The sequence below is a fragment of the Lagenorhynchus albirostris genome, chromosome 10 (assembly GCF_949774975.1).
Source record: "Lagenorhynchus albirostris chromosome 10, mLagAlb1.1, whole genome shotgun sequence".
In the NCBI taxonomy this organism is placed as follows: Eukaryota; Metazoa; Chordata; class Mammalia; order Artiodactyla; family Delphinidae; genus Lagenorhynchus; species Lagenorhynchus albirostris.
Window position 1 is genome coordinate 7,099,984 of NC_083104.1, and position 22,249 is coordinate 7,122,232.

The 22,249-nt window shown below is 45.6% G+C and overlaps 1 protein-coding gene across 1 annotated transcript in view; it reads right to left on the minus strand.

Moving 5' to 3' along the window:
• Nucleotides 1–22,249, minus strand: part of IRAK2 (interleukin 1 receptor associated kinase 2) — a 57,923-nt gene that overhangs the window by 6,057 nt on the left and 29,617 nt on the right. Inside the window, exons 4-10 of the mRNA XM_060161201.1 lie at nt 18,669–18,760; nt 16,988–17,182; nt 16,841–16,905; nt 14,926–15,040; nt 13,303–13,412; nt 10,879–11,074; nt 7,447–7,509 (exon numbers count right to left, since the gene is read on the minus strand). Coding sequence (XP_060017184.1) covers nt 7,447–7,509; nt 10,879–11,074; nt 13,303–13,412; nt 14,926–15,040; nt 16,841–16,905; nt 16,988–17,182; nt 18,669–18,760 — 836 coding nt within the window. The remainder of the gene's footprint in view (nt 1–7,446; nt 7,510–10,878; nt 11,075–13,302; nt 13,413–14,925; nt 15,041–16,840; nt 16,906–16,987; nt 17,183–18,668; nt 18,761–22,249) is intronic.

Below are 22,249 nucleotides of genomic sequence, written 5' to 3' on the forward strand. Positions count from 1 at the left end.
ACTATATATAATATTATGTATATTTTTATATTTTAAATTTTGTATTTACATGTTACAACATTTTATGCTACTTAGAAAGCAGAAATCTGAACTATTCCTAAAACAGAAGATATGCTGTATAAATAATAATAAATATATTACTATATACGTATATTTGTATAGTACAAATTATATATTACATTGCACATGTATATATTTACTTATTTGCAACTTATATAAATATAAACCTACTTATATAAATAGGTTACAAATATATTACTTGTACTGATTAAATATATTAAATATAGGAAATTAATATGTAATATAATTATGTATAATATTGATTGATATAGTATATAGTGCATTAATCTATCATATATTAACATATGAGATGTTAAAAAATGAAACATTTATATGTATTTTTTAATATTTGTGGTATATTTATGTAAACACTATAATATTTATATATAAATTTTCCATGTATATTCTACATATATACATATTTATATACAAAATATTGTATACTTTAAACAATATGTTTTAGATATATGTATTTGTAATGATATTTCATAGATATACAGTATTTTATATGGTTACACATATAACTACATAAAACATTTTATATAACTATATATAACATACAATATATAATATATATTTACATATAATATATAATACTTTAAATAACTATATAAAATATTTATACAGAAATATTTCAATGCACTTTATATGTTATATGCTACATGCATTATATAAAAATATTGTGTAATATATCATGCTATATAAAATGCAAAAATTGAAAATCCATGTTATAAATAATATAAAATATAAATATATATTTAAATATAAATAATATAAACTGTGTGTATATATACATATATAGAATAAATACCAGGGGGCAGGGTGTAAAATTTTAACAGTAGTCATCTCCAAGAATGATTTCTATTTTATTTTCTATATTTTCCTATATTTACTAAATGTTCTACAAGCCTGTTTTGCAGTTATATTTGGAAAAATAAAAGGGTTTATTTTGTGTGTGTTTTTTAATAAATTTACTTATTTTATTTATTTATTTTTGGCTGCGCTGGGTCTTCGTTGCTGTGCGCGGGCTTTCTCTAGTTGTGGCGAGCGGGGGCTTCTATTCCTTGCGTTGCGCGGGCTTCTCATTGTGGTGGCTTCTCTTGTTGCTGAGCACGGGCTCTAGGCGCACGGGTTTCAGTAGTTGGGCTCGCAGGCTCTACAGTGCGGGCTCAGTAGTTGTGGCTCACGGGCTTACTTGCTCCGCGGCATATGAGATCTTCCGGAACCAGGGCTCGAACCCGTGTCCCCTGCATTGGCAGGCGGATTCTTAACCACTGCGCCACCAGGGACGCCCTGTGTGTTTGTTTTTAACACCAACAGTTCCTGACCTCCTATAATACGTCCCCATCTGTTAACTATGGCCTTCAGAAACCCCAGATTTTGTGACAATCTGGCCCCTGCAGACCTATCCCATCTCCTCTCCTCCCTCTGTCCTTCTAGCTCACTGTACTCAGCCACTCTGTCTCCTCCTTCTATCTTGGAAGCCCCTAAGCTCATCCTGCCTCAGGGCCTTTGCACTTATTCTTCTCTCTGTCTACAATGCCCCTCCCTTGAGCTTTATCATGTCCTGGTCCCTCCCTTCATTTGGGTCTCTGCTCTGATGTTACCTACACCAAGAAGCTTTCCCTGACCTAAAACAGCCCTCCTCCAACTCTTTCACTCTGTCCCCTAACATTACTTCACATTTCTTCATAGCACTTACCACTGGCCTGGAACGACACATATTTTCATTTACTTAAATATCCTTTGTTCTCCTCCCCTAGAATGAAAGCTGCAGGAGCGTAAGAACTTTAACTTTGTATCCCCAACACCAAGAACAGTACCTGGCAGATAGTAAGTTCCTTACAAATGTTTCCACGTATTGTACAAGCTAATTTATTTTCTGGTTAAGTTTCTTCCTTTTTGTGTAATTTTATTATTTTTAATAGAAGTGATTCATTAAATGTAAAACTAAATTTTTATTGCTTCATACAGCTTTGTATACAAATAGTTATAATTCAGAGTAAAATATTATCAGAGATTATCAGACATGGGTTGTGATATTTGCTTCAAGAACAAAACAAAATAGTCCCCACTCTGCCTCAGTTTCCCAATTGAGAAAATGGGCTTTCTAAGGATCCGAAAAATACCTAGACACCTGACACCATCAATAACTCAGTACCTGTAGACTGAAAACCTAAAACTGGCAAGGGGTTCATTTTTAAATGCCCTTTTGCACGATTCTTTCATGTGAGCTCTGTCTTTTTAAATGTTTATCTTTTTAAAAAGTGTAATGGTGGGACACCCCTGGTGGCACAGTGGTTAAGAACCCGCCTGCCAATGCAGGGGACACGGGTTCGAGCCCTGGTCCGGGAAGATCCCACATGTCGCGGAGCAACTAAGCCCGTGTGCCACAACTACTGAGCCTGCACTCTAGAGCCCGTGAGCCATAGCTACTGAGCCCGCGTGCCACAACTACTGAAGCCCACGCGTCTAGAGCCCGCACTCTGCAACAAGAGAAGCCACCGCAATGAGAAGCCCGGGCACCGCAACTAAGAGGAGCCGCTGCTCGCTGCAACTAGAGAAAACCCACATGCAGCAACGAAGACCCAACGCAGCCAAAAATAAATAAATAAAATTTATTTTTTAAAAAAGTGTAATGGTATTTAAAGTTGACAAATCTGTAAATAAGAATAGAAGCGTATTATTTACGGATATGGAGGTTACCACCACCTGAAACAAATGAGAAACTGTGCATAGTGATTGCCCTGAAAGAACGGTGTAAGAAGATGCTCCCCACTTGACTACCGCCCATGAAATCCTGGGTCTCACTCAGTAACCGCCATCACAAGATGCCATCCTCCATCAAGAACACTCGGAGGCAGAGTGATGGGGAACTTAGTAATGGAGGGACTCAGCAACTCCACCTGAACCCTGATGAATCTTAGTACTGAAAGGAGGGCAGTCTGCTGCACTCCTCAGGCTGTGATGCAAAAGGAAGTACACAGAACCACCTAGACTATGATTCTAATCAAGTCTCAAGGGCTGACAACCAGGGCACAGGAAACAGGGGGAACAGAGAAACAAGTTAAGGATACAACAAGATGCAATCAGAAAAATCCAGCACGTGAGTCCCCCACAGAAGCGACCCACTTTATGCAAAAATGCAATGCCAGGCAGAAAGAAGGGGGGAGGGGCGCAGTGAGAGAACCAAAGTCTTCAGAAACATGTCACCTTGCTTGCATCTAGTTTCAAACGAACCAACTTTAAAAAGTAATTTTTGAGACAATTTGGGACATGTAAATATGAAATGGGTATTAAATGATAATAAGTAATTAAGAAAACTAAATTCTACGGGTGAAATAACAATATCTGGGATTTGCTTGAAAATACACAGACAAAAATGGTTTGGGGGTTGCAAAAGAAATAAGAAAAGCATGATGTTGATAACTGATGGGATGGATGAATGGAGATTCCTTATATTCTTTTCTTGACTTTTGTGTATGTTTGAAATTGTCCACAATAAAAAGGACTTTTTTTTTTTTTTTTTTTTCGGTACGCGGGCCTCTCACTGTTTTGGCCTCTCCCGTTGCGGAGCACAGGCTCCGGACGCACAGGCTCAGCAGCCATGGCTCACGGGCCCAGCCGCTCCGCGGCATGTGGGATCTTCCCGGACCGGGGCATGAACCCGCATCCCCTGCATCGGCAGGCAGACTCTCAACCACTGCGCCACCAGGGAAGCCCCATAAAAAGGACTTTTTAAGGAAGTGGGCGTCCCTGAGGGCAGGCCAGGGAAAGAGGCCTGGAGTAGTTGCTAGGTGCTGCTAGGTTTTCTAAGCCAAGTATGCAGATTACTTGAATTAAACATTTTAATTAAAAAGAAATTAGTCAAAATCAACAGTATTATTAAAAACATTTTTTTGTTGTTGTTAAAAACTAAAATAGAAGCAGTTGAAGTTTTAGGGCAAAAGTTAACCCCTCCCCTTATTTCAACTCTCCAAAGGCAACCCCTGCTAATAGGCTGGATTATATTTTTCTAGAGTTTCTGCTATAAAAGTCCACAGTTATAATCACTTTAGTTATATACAATAATAATGGCAAGCAATCTCCTAAGAGCTATTAAAATAAGCGTAGTAGTAATAATAGCTACCACACAGAGGGCTTACTATGTTCTAGTCACTGTTTTAGGCACTTCACATAGTATTTAATCTTCACTAAACCCTATCAGGTAGGTACTATATTAGCCCCAGATAAATAAGAAAATATAAGATGCAATTTGTAAATTCATTCATCTATTTAGTACCAAAGACGGGATCACACTATATATACTGTTTTGAACTGGCTTTTTTCTCACTTGCAGATATCTCCCTGTCAGAACATATACATCTCTCTTGTTTTGCTTTTTCTAAAATAAGAATGTCTATGTCAGCTTTATTCAGAATTGCCAAAACCGGGAAACAACCCAGATGTCTAGCAACTGGTCAATGGATAAACAAATGGTCGGACATCCATACAACGGAGTATTCCCCAGCAGTACGAGGAATCAACCACTGATACATACAACATGGATGAATCTCAAAGGCAGCACGCTAAGTGGAAGGAGCCCGAAACGCACAGGCACACGCTCTATGATTCCACTTACATGACGCTCCAGAAGAGATGGAACGACACAGACAGAAACTAGATCAGGAGTTGCCAGGGCCTGGAAGGGGGGAAAGGGGATTGACTATAAAGGGACGTGAGGGAATTTTCTGGAATGAAATAAATATTCCATATCTTGATTGTGGTGGTGGTCTCCCGACCATCTACATTTGGTCAAAACTCATACCATTTTTGTGTACCTCAAAAGTGTGAATTACACCTTGACAGAAATAAGTGCATACGTCCACACTGAGATCCCCACACAGAGGTACCAGCAGCTTTATATGTACTGGTCAAACGCTGGAAACACCCTCCACGTCGTCAACAGGTGAATGGACAAATGGGGGCACATCCACACACCAGAGCATCATTTGGCATCTAAAGAAATGAACTCCAACACACAAACAGAGCATGGGTGCATCTCACAAAAACTATGCTGAGTGGGAAAGGCCAGACAACAAAAGGGCACACACACTCTCTACGGTTTCCTTTACAGGAAACTCCAGAAAAGAGAAACTTTGGTACAGTTGTACAGTGACAGAAAGCAGACCAATGGCTGCGAGGGACGGCAGGGTGGGGAGGGGTGAGAGGAGGGTGACAACTGAGAAGAGGTAACTTCTGGGGTAGTGGGCATGCTCATTATCTTGATTTGGTGACGATTTCACAGATAAACACAAATGTCAACATTTATCATATTATACACTTTATCCTCATTATAAGTATTTACAAACATACTCATAAAGCTTTTTTTATAAATAACTTCATGGTGTTCCATGGTGTGTATGATCATATCGTCATTTTTTTAACCGCCTCCCAATTGATAGATATTTCACTTGTTAGCAATGCTTCACTACCATAACTAGTGCTACAACGAACATCCTCGTCCCTCTGTCTTTCTTACTTGTATGCGTTTCCCTAGCGTACAAGTGAAATTGCTGCATCAGAGGGTACACACATTTTAAATTTTGATGGAAGCCACCCAATGACCTCCAGAAACACTGCAGCCATGAACACTCCCGAGTGTGGAGGAGAGGCCGGCTCCTCCCACCCTGGACCCACTTGGCCACAGCTTTCATCTCTGACTTGAATTTTAATTTTTTGCACAATGAATTATAAGTACCACAACAAGGGATGATGGGAGACCCTATTTGGGTCCAGAAGAAGAGAAAAAAACTAGATTAAAAAAAAATTATTTCCTCCATGTTTTTAGAAACCATTTACCAAAAAAGCCTTCTGGGAAGTTTCACCTAAGTGTCTCCAAAGGCTCCTTCCCCTGTGACATTCAATCCCTGGGTGAATGTGCTGGGTAATACGTCTGAGGAAAACTGTCGGAATATGAGAAATTGTCCCAAACTGCCCCGAACCACATCTGAGCTGACCAAACCGACCTCTCTGCAGTACCGGGGGCCTAGTGGCCAAAAGGGGCAGAGCTCTGGGAATTCAGCAAAGGGACAGGTCGTGACTGTCCGCGTATAGGGGAGGTCTTCAGCTTCCCACCCCAGGGTGAAGGGGATGCTTTTGGAGCCTAGTCACAAAAAAGCCAGCTGCTCCAACGGCCTCCACATCAAGTCAGAAAAGTGCTCCCCTCTCAAATTAGTGAAGAGGATTAGGGCTTGCACAGGGGTCAGAGCTCTGCAGAAGACATGGGTTCAAATCCCAGCTCCGCCATCTCGCTGGGGGTCATAAGATACATCTCTTCACCTTGGCCTTAGTTTTCTCATATGTAAAATGGGGACGGTAATAATAACGATGATGAATCCGTATGATTGGACTGTCATGAGAATTAAACAGTCAGGAGAGCGCTGGGGTTAAGAACTCAGCATCTGGGCTTCCCTGGCGGCGCAGTGGTTGAGAGTCCGCCTGCCGATGCAGAGGACGCGGGTTCGTGCCCCGGTCCGGGAGGATCCCACATGCCGCGGAGCGGCTGGGCCCGTGAGCCGTGGCCACTGGGCCTGCGCATCCGGAGCCTGTGCTCCGCAACGGGAGAGGCCACAGCAGTGAGAGGCCTGCGTACCGCAAAAAAAAAAAAAAAAAAAAAGAACTCAGGATCTGCAGTTCAGCAGATGTGACTCAGAATCTCGACTCTGATACTTAGTAAAGCTGAGATCTCAAACAAACCTCAGAGCCTGCTCACCTCATCTGTAGGTGAACATAATGACTTTATCAATCTCATGGGGATTCAGATGACCTAGAAAGGTAATATATGTAAAGTGCCAAACACAGAGTTGGGTGTGTTGTTATATTTTTGAAATGACACTATACACACGCACACGTATATTTGAATGACAGTTCTTACGAACCTACAAAATGGAAATTATTGTTTTTATTATCGAAACCTAAAAGGGCTGCAATTAACTTTCACCAATTTAAAGACAAACCCTAGGACTTCCCTGGAGGTCCAGCGGTTAAGACTCTGGGCTTCTGCTGTAGGGGGCATGGGTTCAATCCCCGGTTGGGGAACTAAGATCCCACATGCTGCATGACGTGGCCAAAAAATTTAAAAAATAAAGACAAACGCTATATGATTGCCTGACATGCAGAGAGAAGACATGGATTTCCGCTAAACATTCTAAACTTTCTTATCATGAAAAAGTAATTGTTCCCTGGATGGTGCAGGGGGAAGGTTACAGCTACTTTGCACAAGTACAAATCAAACCCTGGACTGAGGCCTCGTTAGCATCTGTAAAATGGGTGCAGTGGAGGTCCCTGCCCTCCCCACCCCTTGACCCCTCATAGCTGTGAGAAAGAAGTGACTGGTTCCCTTACCAAGTAAACCGGGCTCCGGTTGTCGTCCATCGCGGGGATGCCAGTGAGGACCTCAGCTAACACCTGTGAGAACACGGAGTTAGCACGGTTCACACACACATGCACAAGTTCACCCAGGAGCTTCTGGCCAAGAAAGAAGTTCCTTCTCAGGAACAAATTCTGAGCTCCAGGCCTGGCTCTGGCATCTGCCAGCATAGACACTTGCCCAAAATCTGGAACGTGGGATTATCACTAAACACCTCCTCCAGCTAAACACACCACCCAGCTACTAGGAGAAGGTTTAAGTTAATTGATAGCAAGGTAGGGAGGATGAAAACCAAATGTGTGTGTATTACCATCAGATAGATAGACAAGATACACACACACACACACACCTCTCTCTCTATATATACACATATATACAGCTATCTGTATACACACATACATATACATACACACCCTATATATACTAAAGATATTTTCATTTAAAACCCATCAGGAACGGTAAGCAGGCACTGCTATGTTAATCTCAAGAAAAGGAGGAATCCATGTGCAGACACCTATTCTAGACAGAAAATCTCGGCAGCATCTATAGCACGTTTCATCCACAGGCCTTTATTTACATTATTTGTTCATTAATACATCCATTTAAGAAAGGAGCACAGCCCTGAGCCAGTGTAAGCCACCACAAAATTGACAAACTGTGATTTGTATCTTAATAAATGGGAAACCTGCTTTGAACAGAAATTCAGCAGAGATAACAGCACACTGGCTAAGGGGTCCCTAGTCAGACAGACCTGGGTTCAAATTCTGACTCTGTTCCTTACATGCTTTGGTGATCTTTGGGCAAGAAACTAAAATCTGGGGACTTCCCTGGCAGTCCAGTGGTTTAGACTCAGCGCTTCCACTGCAGGGGGGTGCGGGTTCAATCCCTGGTCAGGGAACTAAGATCCCACACGCCGCATCTGAGCCTGTATCCTTATGTGGTACGTGGTGATCTAGTGGTTGTAAATATGAGGCAGTGGGTACTCCATCTTAGTGTCAAATCTCCCTCCCACAACTTCTCTCAAAGTCAGAATAAGGTCACGTCACTGCCAAGAACTCCTCCACCCAGAAAGGGCCTGCAGGGTTACTAACAGACTGGCACTGGCCAGGAGGGGGCAGCAGAGGGCACCCCTGCAGCTGGCGGAGGAGCCCATGGAAAAGGGACTCCGGCTGGGGTCCTGCCAAGGCAGGAGGGAAGAATAAGAGGAAATAAATAGACAGACATTTCCTCTGCTTCTTCCACATGGCAGGCCCTGTGCCAGGCCTTTTACAGAGGTTACTTAGCGCTCATCAAAAAGAACACTGACCTACTACGGTATAGCACGGAGAACTATATTCAATATTCTGGGATAAACCACAATGGAAAAGAATATAAAAAAGAATGTATATATGTGTATAACTGAGTCATTGTGCTGTACAGCAGAAATGACCATAACGCTGTAAATCAACTATACGTCAATAAAAAAATAAATTAAGAAAAAAAACACACAGAGAAATGCAGTGTTCCCCACAACAAGAACCAAAGTTCAAAATCGTACCATCCATCAGTGGCAGGGCTGAGAAAAAGACTGAAGGGAGCCAGTAGGCACTCACTGAATGAATGAATGAGTGAATAGGAAAGTCAATTGTTGCATCAGGAGCTGAGTTAAAAAGTCAAGAGTAAACAGAAATCAAGAGTGAGGGTGTGAAGGTAGGAAGAATAACGGTAACCACAATAATAATAATCATGTTGACCTATGCAACATACTCTGCTAACCAGTTTATATATGTTATCTTATTAATCTCCATATGTATGAATACCCCCATTTTCCAGAGGACAAAACTGAGGCCCAGAGTTATAGGTGACACCCTAGGTCACACAGCTGAAAGTAACTGAGCTGGGACTCAATCCCATGCTCTTAAGCTCTACCTTATAAGTGCCTGGCAGCCTTGGGCTTCAGTTCCACTGGTTCTTAAAGGAGCAGGAGCTTGGGCTGGCCCTGCTGAGCTTCACTGAGCCCCTCGCAGTGGGGCTGATGGGGGCGAGGAGGGGGAGGAAGGAGGGAATTGGGGGACAAGTAAACCAGAAGGGCCGATGGGCTGGGAGACAGAGGGAAGCAGAATCTGGTATGTGGAGGCTGGGCTGAGGGCAGAAAGTGGCTCAGAGGAAGGGCATTAGTGGGAGAGGTAGATGGACAGACTGTGGTCAAAGAGAGGAAGTACAGAGTTTAAGGCTGGAGAGGAAGAGAGAAGGCAAGGTCCAAGGTGCAGCTGTTGGCTCCTGGCAGAGGTCAGCCAGCGACTGTCACTTTTCTCAGCCAGCATTTCCCAGACCGGGATCCACAGGTGTCTGATGCTTAGAGATACTAAGAAAACAAGGCTCCATAGTCAAGGGAATTTGGGAAACATTTTGGGAAGAGGTTGCCATGGAGACCCTTTCAGAAAACAGCTTAGGAGTGAGCAGTGCCAGCAAGTTAGGGTCACTGAAGACCCTCAACAAGTTTATAAGCCAGTCCTGACGGGGGGTGGAGATTGGAAGCCCACCTCCATACCATTGCTGGGTGGTGGTGAATTCGCAATTACCAGATTAAAGGCTATTTACCATATGAAAGGCTCTTGTTAATTTTGTGGTAACTTTTTTTTTTTCCTGCTTAACCTTGCTCAACCCAGCATTTCTCAAACCTACTTAAACACATCAAAACCCTTTAAACACATCAAACCTATCGAGATCTCAGGGAATTGGTATTCTTTGGAGACTGCTACACTCAGACCATGAACTCCTGGGGGAGGCATTGTGTTTTAGTTACATTTACATTCCAAGTGCCTGACACACAGTACTGAAGGACAGCAGTGGTGACAAGGACAGAGGTTGGATGGGTAGATAGATACTGAATGGATGGGTGGCTGTTGCCGATGAATGGTTGGATAACAACTGGACTGATGGACGGATGGACAGATGGACAAAACAGATGGATGAACAAACAAGAACAAACAGACAACTGGATAGATAATTAGATGGCTGGCTGGATGCGAATCAGGGAAGTCAGGAGGTACCTTTAGCCTATTGGAATCTGGACACTCATGGGGCGGGGCCTTTACTTCAAGGGTTGGCAAACTTTTTCTGTAACAGGCTAGATCGTAAATATTTTAGGTTTTGTGAGCCACAAACAATCTCTGTCACATCTTCCTTTATTATGATTGTTGTTGTTGCTGTTATTATTCAATCTTTTATAAATGTAAAAACTAGTCTTAATTATAGGCCATAGAAAATAGGCCATTGGACTGGTTCTGACCTGTGTGCCATAGTTTGCCAACCCCTGCTGTACTTGGTGGAACATTTCTAAGAGCCTCTATTATGTGCTTACAAAGGAGCCATGGGAAGGACAAATGTGTACAGGCCCAGATCTGAGCAGAGAAGGAAGCTCTTACTATTCCACAGCCGAATATGTCCACTCGCTTTGTCAGCTGCCCCACCCTGATGAAATCTTCTGGAAGATATGCAGTGGAGGCCTGGAAAAGGCGGGTCTTCACCGTGGTGTATTTTGACTTTTTGTTGACAGGACACCAGTGAGCCATCGAATGAGCCAGCTTGGGGGTGAAGTTTTGGTCCAGCAAGACATTGGAGCTGTGGGAAAGAAGGCAGAGAGAACCCTCTTGTTTTGAGGTAGACAAGAAGAGGTTGTCATGGAAACCCTTTCGGAAAACAGCTTAGGAGTGAGCAGTGCCAGCAAGTTAGGGTCACTGAAGACCCTCAACAAGTTTATAAGCCAGTCCTGACGGCGGGTGGGGATTGGGAGCCCACCTCCACCAGCAAATGGGGATGGAGCTAAGATTAGTCCTGCTGTCCCAGAAATGGCATTTGGTGGCCAGACAGGTGCAGCCATCCTGACCCCCACGGATGTCAGCCCAGATCAACCTCAGCCTGCCAAGCCCAGAGGCTGTGCCGCCTCCGTCTCTTCAGAAGCTGCTCCAACCCCCAGCTCTGGCCCAGCTGACTCATGTCTAAATGCCAGCATCCTTTGGGACTGAACCTGCCCAGATCACGGGGAATAAGAAGAGCAATAAAAATATTCTTGGAGGGCTTCCCTGGTGGCGCAGCGGTTGAGAGTCCACCTGCCGATGCAGGGGACGCGGGTTCGTGCCCCGGTCCGGGAAGATCCCACATGCCGCGGAGCAGCTGGGCCCGTGAGCCATGGCCGCTGAGCCTGCGCGTCCGGAGCCTGTGAGGAGAGGCCCGCATACAGAGAAAAAAAAAAAAAAAAAAAAATTCTTGGACCGTGGGAATGAACACTCTCAGAAAGTACTCCAGAGGAAAAATTTTAAATTTTTAAAAACTAAGCTTCAAGTATAGAAATATTCAAACTAACCCCAAATGGTTTTTAAAAAGTAGACACAGAGAGCAGTTCTCCTAGGTTCCCTTACCCTGCTGCTCTCCGCTCAAGCGCCCCCTTTCAATAAAGCCTTTGGCTTTGTCATAAAAAGTAGACGCCAATTCCAATATCCACTATTAGGAGTTTTTATGTAAATTATGGGCAAATACCTTCAATGGAAGACTAAGAAGTCATGAAAAATGATGACAGGCAATGTGGGGAAATGTTTACCATGTTTAACTCATGGGGAAAAAGAGAATATGAATTGGTAAACGGGTAACGGTGCTATCTTAGGGCTGAGATGTCTGCGTGGGCAGGGGTGGGAAAAAACCCAGAAAAGTGGCGGCCAGCTGGTGAGTGAGGGCAGCAGGGCCAGGATGACCACCTGCCCTTTCATTTCCTTTCTTGCTATTACAATTGTTTGTGCAATCAAATAAAAATCGGGGGGAGAAAAGAGGAAAGGGCTTCCACTTGCCAAATGGGGAGAGAACGCTGAGGAAGTATGAATTCTACGGTTTCGAGTTCAGTTTTGCCAGATCTTCTGGTATCTTCTGGAATCCCTCTCCGTGCTTCCAGTCTTGGGAGCACGTTACTGATATGCTGGGGTACACACCTAACTTGCATCACAGTATCTGTGACAACAGATGCACAAGCAAGAACGGGTCTCCAGGACTTCCCTGGTGGCGCAGTGGTTAAGAATCCGCCTGCCAATGCAGGGGACACGGGTTCGAGCCCTGGCCCGGGAAGATCCCACATGCCGCGGAGCAACTAAGCCCGTGAGCCACAACTACCGAGCCTGCGCTCTAGAGCCCGCGAGCGACAACTACTGAGCCCACGAGCCACAACTGCTGAGCCTGCATGCCACAACTACTGAGCCCCTGTGCCACAACTACTGAAACCCTCGCTCCTAGAGCCCGTGCTCCGCAACAAGAGAAGCCACCACCACGAGAAGCCCGCGCACCACAACGAAGAGTAGCCCCCGCTCGCCGCAACTAGAGAAAGCCCGCGTGCAGCAACGAAGACCCAACGCAGCCGAAAGTTAATTAATTAATTTTAGAAAAAAAAAAGAACGGGTCTCCGCAAAGACCCTGAGCAAGGAGCTCCAAAGCCCAGGGAGCCTGGCAGACATGGCCCACAGCTTAAGGACCTGATCCAGACCAGCTGCTGGAGGGGAAGTGAAATACAGCGGGGGAGTGGAGGGCTTGTTGGGGAAATACCAACAAGCTTTTGGGGGAAATACTTTTGTTAGGGAAAGACAAACGTGGAGACAGGCAGTTCATGCTGACAGCAATCAGGGACAGAGTACAACCCAGAAACACTGATGTTCGAGGGTATAACAAAGAAAGAAGAGCCCCAAGAGAGGCAAGGAAGGGAGAGAAAGTGAAAGAGAAGAGAGACAGAGGGAGAGGAATGGGACCCAGGAGTGTGCGACATCTCATCCCTGTAGCCCAGCCCTGGGCGGGGCCCAGCCCACCTCTCTCACCTCTTGACGTTGCCATGGATGATCTCCAGGCCATGCAGATGCTCCACGGCATGAAGCAGCCCTGAGCAGATGACGACACGCTGGGGCCAGGGGAGCGGGTCCGAGCCACCCTAAGAGAAAGAAAAGGAGGAGAAAACAGTCACACATATGCCTTTGTAAAGTCCCAGTGGCAGGGTCCTGGGCTCCTGTCTCTCCTCCAGCCCTCATGTCCTCTGCAACAGGGCTCGGCCAGCATGGTTTACTGGCAGGGTCCCGGTTTTGACATCAGACACATCTAGGTATAAATCCCAGCTCAGACATGCACTAGCTGTGTGACTTTGGAAAAGACACTCAACGTCTCTGAGCCTCTGCTTCATCAGATATAAAATAGAAATGTTAATCCCTATGCTTTAGGGTTGTTGTGAGGATTCAAAGGAGTGAATGGTATGCCCCTAGCATAGTGCCTGTTACACAGTGGGTGCTCAAAAAGCAGAAGTTATTTTTATCATGACTATCACGTGGCAGCTCTGGAATTCTTCTCTAGGAGGGGCTGGGTGGGAGAGGAGCTAGGGAGCTTGTGTTGGCACACCAAGCACGTGGGCGGATTTTGTAAGTATTTGGGGAGATCTCACAAGAGCTGCTGGGGATTATCGGTGGTCTAAAGCCCCCTACCTGCCACTGAATGTCCAAGCAAAATCACCTCTTACGTTTTAGGTCGTCTCTTAGGTCCCACAGCCTCTAAGAACTGGCCTTGCTAACGGACTTCGTCTAAAAAACTCCGGAATCTGGAGCCACACAAACCCAGTTTAAACTCTAGCCCTGATACGTGTCAGCTGTGTTCCCTTGGGTAAGTCACTTTGCCTCTCTGTGCCAGAGACGCCTCTTTTTGAAAATGGGGGAAACCTCCAGGGCTGTGGCAAGGTCCGAAGGAGATGTGTAAAGCCATTACCAAGGTGTCTTGCACACAGTGAGAGTTCAGCAAAGCTACCAATCATTATTACACCATGAATAACTGCTTCGTCTGGTCCCTGACAAGGGAAGCAATAATTCTGTTGCAGAATGACTTTTTACCCTCTGTTTGAGGATTTTATGGGAAGGAGGCTTGTCTTAAAAATGGTAATTTTAATAGATACAGCACTCACATAGTATGACCTGCAAAAGGTCAAAAGGGTGTGGAGTAAAGTTTCTCTTCCAACCTATGCTCCATCTACATAGTTCTCCCCAGAGGCAGTCAAGGCACCAGTTTCTTGTATCTTTTCTGAAATATTCCATAAATTCACGAGCAAATAGGAATTAACTAGAATAGCATTTTTTAATAAAAATTTGCCTCCAATTTCCATACTCAGTTAATTCTTCTTCTTGTCCTGTTGCATTGGCTAGCACCTTCAGAACAATGTTGAATAATATAGCACTATGGGGTACCTTTGTCTTGCTCTTGACTTAAATGCCTCTTGTCAAAAAACATTTTAAGTAGGTTTTTACCTGAAGATGTTTAGCCAGATCTTATCTATCTTGGCCCACCTCCTCTTCTCGAAGGGTCTCTCGAAGGCCCCTTTCCCCTCTGGACTCCTAAAAGTCCTTAACCCTGATTCTCCAACTGGGTACTGCCTAATCCTGTTCTTTGACCATGACCGAGCCCCTTACCTGACCCTGGAGTCTGTCCTGTAAAGAACCATTTGCCATGTACGGGTAGATCAAGCTGTAAAACTGTTCTCCAGTGCAGAGGCCCAGCAGAGGTAAGACATTGGGGTGGCAGCATCTGAAATCAGACATCAGTACAGGGATGAGGAGTCAGACGGAAAGAATAATCAAAGACTGCTCCATTTCCTACCTCCTAAACCTCTTCTGCCCTCTCCACCCCCTGAGGCCACCAGTAACCTCCCAGGTACTAAATGCTCTAAACCCTGAGCAGGGTAGAGATGACAACTGCATGCCCTCGAGGAGCTTAAAATCAAGTAACTCGAAGTACATGACACCCTAACCACCCGTCTTCCAGAAGCAGAGGCTTAGAGGTTAAGGAACTTGCCCAAGGTCACAACTAGCAAACACTGAAGCCAGGACCAGATAGCAGGTCTGTTTGACTCCCAGGATTCGGGTTCTTCCCCGAAATCCTCTTCTGGTGGGTTCCGAGTCACTGTTCCCTCTTGACTCTCTTCCCACCTCTCTGACTGCTCTTTCTTGGCCTTTTCCACTAAGACCCTCCTCCTTTGCCTTCCCCTGAAACTTGAATCTCCCTGGCTGGGCTCATCATCTTGTTTTATAACCTTCTCCACCAGGAATCTCTCACCTCTATGAGGAACACCCCCAAATCTCTCATCTCCAGGCACATCCCACACACCAGAACTGACTGTCAAATTGCATCCCAATGTTCCAGGTGAACAACCTAGACTCAACAAGTTCCAAACCTGCTTCTCTGCCCACAGTTATTTTCTCAACCAAGGGCACCACCATCCATCCAGTTTCCTAGAAACCTCCTCACCTCCCCCATCTAATTAGTCACTGTTCACTGTCATACATAGCTTTCAATACACCCCCTTCATTCTCCCCTCCTCTGCCTTGGGTCCGACCCCAATGAACCCTCCCCAGCACTGTTGCAACGGCCTCCTGCCTGATCCCTTGGCCCCCCTCCACTCCCCCCAGGCCATCCTACTGCACAATTTTCACACTCAGCAGAGTTATTTACACTTCACTCTCCCCACTGGACTCCCCACTGGCTGTGTATTCTTCATGTCTGCACTCCCTAGAACAAAGAAAGGCCCTGACTGACGACTCACATTTGCAAATCAATGAATGAAGGAGTGACTACCGACTCCAGGAAGGCACTATGCCAAGGTGGAAAGGGAATCAGGTTTCCCGTTTCCATTAAGTGTGTCTGTGTGTGGATAAGTGTGTGTGTATATATGTGTGCATGCGCACGCGTGCGTGTGTGTGTAGTCATGCATATGTATGAAGAGAGAAAGGATTAAAGAAAATATATCAAAATCTGAATACCGTAGTAGTTACTTATAGGTGCTATGGAAAATCGGTGATTTCTATTTTCCTCTTTATAATTTTCTTTACTTCTTAAAATACTCCACAATCATCACACACTGCCCAAGGCTACACACTGGCAGAGGAACTCAGACAGTGACTTGCCAGGTTGAATGACAGCTGGTGTCCAGCACACTGCAGGGGTCCAGTATGTGCGTGTTCAATCCATCAGGCAATGACGGCAGAGCCAAGATAAGTGTCCAGGTATCCAAATGTCCTCCCCCTCTCTTTCCCAGTCCCCCCCACCAAGCTCTGTGACGGGGAGGCTCACTTTACTTCAACCAACCACATTCCAGCTCTGCCACTTACTAGCTGTGCGATCTTGGACAAGACACTTAACGTCTCTGTGCCTCAATTTGCCCATGTGTAAAATAATGTGAAAACAGTAGCCATGTTACAGGGGTCTTGTGAGGATTAAATGAGCTTACATAAAGAGAATGCTTAAAACGTGCCTGCCACATAGGAAGCACTATATACAGGTTAGCGGTCATCACTATCAAACAAAGTATTTTCCAAAGGGGAGGCTTACCTACGACAAATTTGTACCTCTACCTGGAAGAATTTTTCAGTTGATCCTGGACCTGAACAGGGCACCTGTGGGAAAAGACACTGAAACATGAAAATCTAGCCTCACCATGTAGTCTCCACCCCTTACTGGAAACCAATAAGTGCCCACCTCTCTGAGCTTCTTGAAGATGAATGGAGTGCCGAGCCTTTGCCCTCTGTAGATGTCAGCAAAGGTCCCCTCACTGATTTTGTGGTTTGGGTTGAAGTTATCAGTTGCCTGGACCACGTCCACCTCGCTCCAGAAAAGGCTGTCATCAGCCAGGCTCAAAAGTGTCTCCTGCTTAGGAATGGAGGTGCTGAAATCCTGGGAATTCAGAGAGAAGAGACTGAGATTAATATGGAATTAATATGGAAAATACTATTTTCCCTACTACCTCAGGGACTCTTAGAACAGCAGAGCTGAGGGGTGAAGGGGATCATCTCATCCGGTGAGGAGGGATGGCAAAAAGGACAGATCCCAGCTCTGCTTCTAACTTGCTCCGTGACCTTGGACAAGTTGCTTAACCTCTCTGAGCCTTCATTTCCTCATCAGCAAAAATAAAGATAACCATAACACCCTGGAGGGTAATTTTGAAGATTAACTAAAATGTGAGTATTCCCGGCCCATGGTGGAGGTTTCCTTTTTTTTTTTTTTCTTCCCCAGTTTACAAAGGTGAGCACCAAGGGGGTGAAGTGAAGTGAGTTTACACGGCGGGTCAATGGCTGGGCTTGTGTCCCTGGTCCTGCACACGGTATACATGCCGGGAAGCAGGACACAGGTTCACATAACCTGTGTAAGCCTAAGAAAAGCAGCTCTGCATCAATCCCTTTTCTTCTTAACAATAGCTGTACATAAACTTCCATTTTTTTTAAGTTATATGTGCTCTTATAAACAGTTTTAGATAATTAGAGGGGAGCTAATTATACATGATCTCATTATCCACTTAACTGCTATTAAAGTTTAGTGTAATTCTTGTCAGTTAGATACACGAGAATTTCTTTTTAAAAATTGGGACCATGCCGCACCCACCGTTTTGATTTCCAGTGTTTTCTCTAAACGTTATACCATGATCATTCTTCCAATTACTAAATCATCTTTGAAAATGATTAATTATTAAAAAATAAATAAGCCTGCTTAACTGACAGTCCCTTTTATGCAAGAGCTCCACTAACCAGACCCATGTAGCACTGGCTTCCCTGCCAGGCACTCTGCCCAGGACACCTTTAGGGGCCCACGAAAACATCTTAACGTAATTTCTTTCGAAGTCTGATGAACAAAAATGAACTTTTCAAGTTGAAGAAAATGTTTTAATTTTTAATCCAACTTGGATTATGTTCATCTTTATACCGTTGCAGTCGTAAAGTATAATTTTAAGTAATATTTTTAAATGAAAGAAAGGGCCTAGAAAGGCAAAAATGCTTAAGATTCACAGAAGTTACTTGTGACCCTGGACCCAAATCATTAAAAATTCAGGATAACTCCAATATATTTTGTGTTGAAAAAAGGTTGAAGGAGAGGCATTTTGACTACTGCAACCAAGATATTTTGGGAGGAGGAAGATGCCAATTATCAGCTCTCATTTAAATACAAATAACGGAAAAGCTCATTAAAAACTAGAGGGCACCCTCTCCCCGCCCCTGATTTACTGAGGGCCAGCACTGAGAGTCTTAGAAGCTCAGAGCAATTCAATGGGCCTCGTTTCTCCCCTTCACCCTGACCCCTAACCCCCAAACTGTTCCCGAGGAATAAACACGTTGCATTTCTGAGAGGGTCACAGCTGGGAGCTACTGCTGGGGGGCAGAGGATTTACCTTTGAATCGGATGAGGCTGGCAGGTCGGTGTTTACGGAAGGAGAGGCATCTTCAGCAGGGCCCCAGGGGCTGGCTCTGGCTGGAGCAGGCCCTGGAAAGGAGAGACAGTGGGTCAGGCCACAGCCACTGGAGGAAGGAGGGACGGGTCCCTGCCTGGTCCCCAGATCCAGTCAGTCTCTCATTCACTCCACAAACATTTTACTGTCAGTGATGACAGCTGCCATTTCCTGACACCACAGGCGCCAGCCTACCCGCTGCTCGAGCGTTACCCCGTGGAAGCCTTATGACAGCCCTGTGGGTTGGTCCTATACAAAGTCCCCGTGTGATAGGTGGAGAAAGGGAAGCACTGGAGGTGGCCACTTGCCCAGGGCCACGCTGACAGTAAGGGGCAGAGTCGGCCTTCAAATGGAGATCCTTGGGCCTTCTAACCCCTACACTGTCCCACCTCCCACAAAAGCAGCAGAGAAGGACACAGGTGCGTTAGCTACAGAGCCTGCCCTCCAGAAACCTCCACGGCAGCAGGAATGGCAATAACCAGCCTCCCGGGGTGGAGGCAGGAGAAGCCTGCCTTGGTGGGTTGGGAGATCAAGGAGGCCCTTACAGAGGAAGGAACACTTGACCTGAGCTTCAAAAAGGGGAAAACATTTGCAACAAGTAGCTATGACGTAGGGAGGGCACCGAGGCCGTGACCGGCCCATGAGGAGGTGTGGCAGCAGGAAAGCCCAGGCGAGCAGTAAACATTCCGGGCTCGCTTAGTTAGCAAACACTGACAGCATTCCCAATGCTCCCCTAAGCTAACTCATTTCACGCTCATAATAGCCCCAGGAGAGAGATGCCAGTATCATCTACTCTTTACAGGTGGTGAAACTGAGGCACGGAGGGGTGACCCAACCTTTCCGAGGGCACCCAGTCAGTGGCCCCAGAGCCTGTGCTCTTAATCCCTTAGTGAACGTGGAAGATTCACAAGAGAGGTGCGGCTTGAAGAGCAGTTCAGGGTCAGGGAAAGGCCAGGGTAAAGAGGCTGACGTGTCCTCACAAGGCACCACGTGAAGATTAATCTGAAGGCTAATGGGGCAGCCTGGGGTCTGCAGGTCAGAGCAGGTGCAGGCCGGGAACAAGACAGGCCACGTAGCTGACCCACATGAAAGTGCCTTGACCAGCAGCCTGAAGCTTCAGATGTCACCGTTGGAAACACCCAAGTGGCCCTACTGCAGGGCTGGCCTCTGAGTAACAGGGGGCCGGCCCTTCCAAGGGAAACTGACTTTGACCCAAGGGTTGCTGGCCAAATCCACCTGTTTCAAGTATTTCTGGCTTACCTCATCAAGAAAGGAGTGATTAATGTGGACCTTTGACCATAGAAAACGTTAACTCAGAATACTGAAAACAGCACCATGGTGAAGCTAGAATCAGCCTTCCAAAACTACTAACCAAGGCAGCTGAGAAAACAAAACTCACCTGACAGAAAGCCTGAGGCTCTTTCATCCTCTCAGAGGAGGGGCCCCCCTAAGCCTCTCTCCCTGCATTGTCTGCGGCTTCTACAGTCTTTTGTTTGTTTGTTTGTTTTCTTTTTTTCACATTTTCCAGCATTGGCGATATTTGAAAGGACTACGCTTGAGAAGGTACCGTGCTGGTACACCCACACTGTACCAGCAACCCCCAGAATGGGGTACTAACAACAAACACCCCTCCCCAAAATACACAGGTGCGCACACACATTCACACACACCCTCTTTGTCTCTCAGTGCACTACAACTTAAACTGACCTTTGGACTTCCCCGGTGGCGCAGTGGTTAAGAATCCGCCTGTCAATGCAGGGGGACACGGGTTCGATCCCTGATGGGTTCGATCCCTGATCCGGGAAGATCTCATATACCACGTAGCAACTAAACCCGTGCGCCACAACTACTGAGCCCACATGCCGCAACTACTGAAGCCCGTGTGCCTAGAGCCCAGAGCTCCGCAACAAAAGAAGCCACCGCAATGAGAAGCCCGCGCACCACAACGAAGAGTAGCCCCCGCTCACCACAACTAGAGAAAGCCCGAGCGCAGCAACAAAGACCCAACGCAGCCAAAAACATTTTTTAAATATATAAACTGAGCTTCAGGGTAAGAGCTATAGCTCAGACACGGGAATTAAACCTTTGGCAAAAAAAGGAAAAAATAAAACCAGAATAAATGGATAAAGAAGATGTGGCATATTTATACAACAGAATATTACTCAGCCATAAAAAAAAATTGACATAATGCCATTTGCAGCAACACGAATGGACCTAGAGATTATCATACTAAGTGAAGTAAGCCAGGCAGACAAATAGCATATATCACTTACATGTAGAATCTAAAAAAAGTGATACAAATGAACTTACATACAAAACAGCAATAGATCCACAGACATAGAAAACAAACTTACGGTTACCAAAGGGGAAAGGGTGAGGGGGAGATAAATTAGGAGTTTGGGATTAACAGATACACCCTACTATATATAAAATAGATAACCAACAAGGATCTACTGTAGAGCCCAGGGAACTATACTCAATATTTTGTAATAACCTGTAGGGAAAAGAATCTGAAAAAAAAAAAAAAAATATATATATATATATATATAACTGAATCACTTTGCTGTATACCTAAAACCAACACAACATTGTAAATCAACTATACTTCAATTAAAAAAATAAAAAGGTAAAATAAAAAACAAAATAACTAAAACCAGCAATGTGCTACAGACCAGCTGGCAGCCCTGTAACTGACCAGAGCCCAGCTGTTCACTTAAATCCATCCGCGCATCCGCATGCACCCAGGCCGTGCTTCCTGAGGCTGCTCCCACCCCGACTCCCCACCCCTGGTGACTGGGTGTGGAGGGGAGACTGCCTTGCAGTAAGGCTCCTGGCCACTGCTGCTCCAGAGGTGGAGACCTCCGCCCTTGCCCTGCCTGCCTTCTCTTGGGCTCAGCTCAATACCCTTGGCCTGAGTCACCCAAACTGTGGTCACAGTCATCCATCTCCTAGGTGTGGGCCGTGTGTCTGTCCTGCTCCACAGTGAGTTACTTGATGTTTTCTTTCAATCCACTCCAGTTCACGTATTACATATTCAGCCTTGAAATCCCTAGTTTTTGTGCATGTGATATATTCTCTGCCTAACACCCGTGTTCCATGTACCACTGGGGACAGACACTTTACACTCTGGGAACTGCTGTTCCAGGCCAACTTGACTTCCCTCCTGCCTCTTTCCTGGAGTTCTGCTCTATCTGCTCTCCCCGCCCCAGGGCTGACCTCAGAGCAGGCTGCACACACGGTCCCTCATCCTCTCCCACTGCCCAGCGAGGCCAAGGTCAGCACTAGCCTCACACAGCCATGATTCTCTGGTCTGACTGATGCCTGGGGTTTGCTCTGGGGGCTGCACCAGGCCTCTCAGTGTGGGGGGATCGCTGAGGTCTGCTCTTGTGACACAGGAGGGCTACTAGGGGTGGTTGAGTCTATTTATCCCTGTGGTTTGCGTAGGGGGAGCGGGGGGAGGGAGTGGAATTGGAACCAATACCGCAAGGCTGAGAAATCAGATAAGAACTAGCCCTTGCTTCCAC